General features: G+C 50.8%; 1 protein-coding gene across 1 annotated transcript in view; it reads left to right on the top strand.

The window, feature by feature from the left end:
* Positions 1–2243, top strand: part of cox10 (cytochrome c oxidase assembly factor heme A:farnesyltransferase COX10) — a 50054-nt gene extending 47811 nt beyond the window's left edge. Inside the window, exon 7 of the mRNA XM_066664947.1 lies at positions 802–2243. Within this exon, the coding sequence (XP_066521044.1) occupies positions 802–1229 (428 nt within the window). The 3' untranslated portion in view covers positions 1230–2243. The remainder of the gene's footprint in view (positions 1–801) is intronic.
* Positions 2244–4252: the final 2009 nt, after the last annotated feature.

The raw sequence follows: 4252 nt of genomic DNA, 5'->3' as shown, positions 1-4252 counted from the left end.
AGTTCTGCCTCTTTTTACCACTTCACAACCATGAAACACAAGTAAAGAGTGTGAGAACGTACCCAAGGCCCTCTCTCTTCCTGTTGTTTTCCTGCTCTTTCAGACGCGGGCGCTGTGTCTGCAGCAGGCGGGTCACTCTGGCGCACAAGGGTCCTTCACGCTCATGACTCACAGCTCCTTGTCCTTTTTCTCACTCTGTCCCTTTGTGTCTGTAGCGCTCTGGGTTCCTTTAAGTAGAGGAGGTTCTGTAATGTAATTAGTGTCTGATCTACGCAAGATAAAGCGTCTTTATTCCCCCCACATTTCCCACAGATTACCAGCGTCCAAAGGTCCAGGCCGGATAGAAACGTCAGGAATATGCCACAGGCACCGCACTCAGTTATAATAACAATAACAGTCATGTCTATTAGCGAGCTTCATTACATTAGCGCAAGGTCAGTTCAGGCAAAGCTGCTGTTTCAGAGGGAGTTCAGAGTTCAGCCGGAGTCATCACTGTCGGGAGGAAACCAGTGTGACGTTGGGCTGAATATGGCGCTCCGGGCTGGCTGATTGGGTCACAGTCAGGTGTAAACATGCCCAAGACGTTGTGAATTGTGATCTGTGGTGTTGGATCCTTGTGGCATTTTGACTAAAGCAGGTCACAGACATTTCATCCACCCAAGGTTCACTTGTGGAAAAAGAGAGGAACTCTTTTGTTTCTTGTTTGTGATTTAAATCTGCAAAGTGCTTGTAACTGAGTGTGTGTGTGTGTGTGTGTGTGTGTGTGTGTGTGTGTGTGTGTGTGTGTGTGTTTATCTGTAGGTGCTCTGCTGCTGGGTGGAGTGCTGTACTGCTGGCAGTTTCCTCACTTCAACGCTCTGAGCTGGAACCTGCGGGAGGATTACTCTCGCGGTGGCTATCGTATGATGTCGGTCACTCACCCGGCGCTGTGTAAGCGAGTGGCCCTGCGCCACAGCGTGGGTTTGATCGGCCTCTCGGCTCTCGGCCCCGTTCTGGACGTCACCACCTGGACTTTCCCTCTGATCTCGCTGCCCATCAACCTCTACATCAGCTACCTAGCCTTCCGCTTCTACCGCCGCTCCGACCGCCAGAACGCCCGCAAGCTTTTCTTCTGCAGCCTCTGGCACCTGCCCATGCTGCTGCTGCTCATGCTGACCTGTAAAAAACCCCGTCCTTTGCAGGAGGAGGCGGCGAAGCCCACGGACGCCCCCCTCGCTCTGCAGAGTTAACCCCATCAGCGCAGCACGTCACATCACACCGCACTTCATACATCTTCATCTCTAGTCTGACAGTGGCTCCTGTCCCCTACAGTTGCATTAAAACCATAGAGAACATGTTATACACATGGATTAGCCATAACTTTATGACCACCTAAGTGTTTCTACACTCACTGTCCATTCTCTCGGCTCCACTGACCTCACAGGAGCTCCCTGTAGTTCATCAATTAGAGATTCAAGTTCAGATCAGACACAGCAGTGCTGCTGGAGTGTTTAAACCCCCCAGTGTCTGGACTGAGAACAGTCCACCGACCAAAAACATCCAGCCGACAGCGTCCTGTGACCAGTGATGGACGAGGCGGGGGGGGCTTCCAGAGCCACTGTGTAGACTCATCTCCACTCATGTCCTTCGTCTGATTACATTTCATAGAGAATGTCTGTCATTTAAAGCCTTTGGATTGGTCAGAATAAGAGCTGGACTGTCCCCTGTGGCCAGTGGGGACCGGGTCCCTCTCTGTGTAACTCTGGGGTGTTTGGAGAGAGGAGTGAAGTCTGGATTCATGAAAATCACTCAGGTCTCTGGTGAACTTGTGTGTAAATATATTAAATATTTATTTCTGTAAGTCCCCCGCCCCACCCCCCAACACACACCCACACACACACACACACACACACACACCCTGCAGTAAAAGTCAGACAGTAAAAAAGCATGGTCCGTAAGTGATAGATGAAGGAATCTCAATCTGATTTGGCACTGGAGAGCGTTTATCTTTGAACTGTTCTGAGTTCAGCTGCAGCTCAGTTCTGAAACCAAACACAATACTGTACTGTAACTGTAACTGTAATTAGAAGGGCCCAGCCACAGTGGAGCGAGCTGTGTTTTCAGGTGCAGTGACTGTAATCCTCTGAGCGTAAGCCCCTGAGTGTTGTCTCTCGGAGCTGACGTCCTTGTTCCCTACAGCCTCTGTGTCACGGTTCGTCTGCATCTGACCTCAGAGCAGAAATAAGTGTGAGACACAAAACAACAAAGTGTTCTTTACAATAAAGAAATGTCTTAAGACTGTTGTTGATTTGTGAATTCATTTTGTGGTGGATTTTACCTGCTTTTTCCAAACACCGCCTGCCAGTGCACTTTTACTGTCCTTCCTCCTCCACCTCATCCTCAACATGTTTTCAGTAGGGAGTGTGTGTGTGAGAGAGAGTGTGTGTGTGTGTGTGTGTGTGTACCTATTACTTACTGTAATAATGTTTGGGTTTGTTTTTTTGTTTTTTTTGGGAGAGAACCTTTGCACAGTGTATTTTCTGGTGCAGCTTCTTCTCTGAGGCTGTTATTATTTTTTTGCGCCCAGAAAAACTGCTTTCATAGAAATGATTGGAATGACTCCTTAAAAACCTTAAAAATGGTGAGAAAGTGAAAGTGACCCTCAGAATCCTGATTTATTTTTTTTATTCTACTGTAACAAATGTGTTCTCCCCGTGTCTGCGTGGGTTTCCTCCGGGTGACTGTCTGTGAGGAGTGTGGTGTGTTCTCTCTGTGTCTGTGTGGGTTTCCTCCGGGTGACTGTCTGTGAGGAGTGTGGTGTGTTCTCTCTGTGTCTGCGTGGGTTTCCTCCGGGTGACTGTCTGTGAGGAGTGTGGTGTGTTCTCTCTGTGTCTGCGTGGGTTTCCTCCGGGTGACTGTCTGTGAGGAGTGTGGTGTGTTCTCTCTGTGTCTGTGTGGGTTTCCTCCGGGTGACTGTCTGTGAGGAGTGTGGTGTGTTCTCCTTGTGTCTGCGTGGGTTTCCTCCGGGTGACTGTCTGTGAGGAGTGTGGTGTGTTCTCCCCGTGTCTGCGTGGGTTTCCTCCGGGTGACTGTCTGTGAGGAGTGTGGTGTGTTCTCCCCGTGTCTGCGTGGGTTTCCTCCGGGTGACTGTCTGTGAGGAGTGTGGTGTGTTCTCTCTGTGTCTGCGTGGGTTTCCTCCGGGTGACTGTCTGTGAGGAGTGTGGTGTGTTCTCTCTGTGTCTGTGTGGGTTTCCTCCGGGTGACTGTCTGTGAGGAGTGTGGTGTGTTCTCCTTGTGTCTGCGTGGGTTTCCTCCGGGTGACTGTCTGTGAGGAGTGTGGTGTGTTCTCCCCGTGTCTGCGTGGGTTTCCTCCGGGTGACTGTCTGTGAGGAGTGTGGTGTGTTCTCCCCGTGTCTGCGTGGGTTTCCTCCGGGTGACTGTCTGTGAGGAGTGTGGTGTGTTCTCTCTGTGTCTGTGTGGGTTTCCTCCGGGTGACTGTCTGTGAGGAGTGTGGTGTGTTCTCCCCGTGTCTGCGTGGGTTTCCTCCGGGTGACTGTCTGTGAGGAGTGTGGTGTGTTCTCTCTGTGTCTGCGTGGGTTTCCTCCGGGTGACTGTCTGTGAGGAGTGTGGTGTGTTCTCTCTGTGTCTGCGTGGGTTTTCTCCGGGTGACTGTCTGTGAGGAGTGTGGTGTGTTCTCTCTGTGTCTGCGTGGGTTTTCTCCGGGTGCTCCGGTTTCCTCGCACACTCCAAAAACACACGTTGGTAGGTGGATTGGTGACTCAAAAGTGTCCGTAGGTGCGAGTGAATGTGTGAGTGTGTGTTGCTCTGTGAAGGACTGGTGCCCCCTCCAGGGTGTATTCCCGCCTTGTGCCCAATGATTCCAGGTAGGCTCTGGACCCACCGCGACCCTGAACTGGATAAGAGTTACAGATAATGGATGAATGAATGTAACAAATGTGTTCTCCCTGTGTCTGCTTGGGTTTCCTCTCGTACTCCAAAAACACATTGGTAGGTGGATTGACATCTCTGAAAAGTGGCCATAGTTGGGGGTGTGTACCTAGACACTGGAATGCACCACCTTCAGATCAATAGGGAGGGGTGTGTCAGGAAGCGGTCCAGCTTAAAACTGTGGATCAGTGACTGGAGCAGCCGAAGGAAGAAGAAGAAGCACTAACAAACACACTCCAGGTTTGTGGACTGATGTAAGAGGTTCCCACTGTTTAAGGTGCACTCTCCGCTAAGTGCTGTTACCTGTGGCGTCAGGCCCAATGCC

This window comes from Hoplias malabaricus, chromosome 3 (assembly GCF_029633855.1).
Source record: "Hoplias malabaricus isolate fHopMal1 chromosome 3, fHopMal1.hap1, whole genome shotgun sequence".
NCBI lineage: Eukaryota > Metazoa > Chordata > Actinopteri > Characiformes > Erythrinidae > Hoplias > Hoplias malabaricus.
This window is presented reverse-complemented; position numbering and strand designations above follow the sequence as displayed.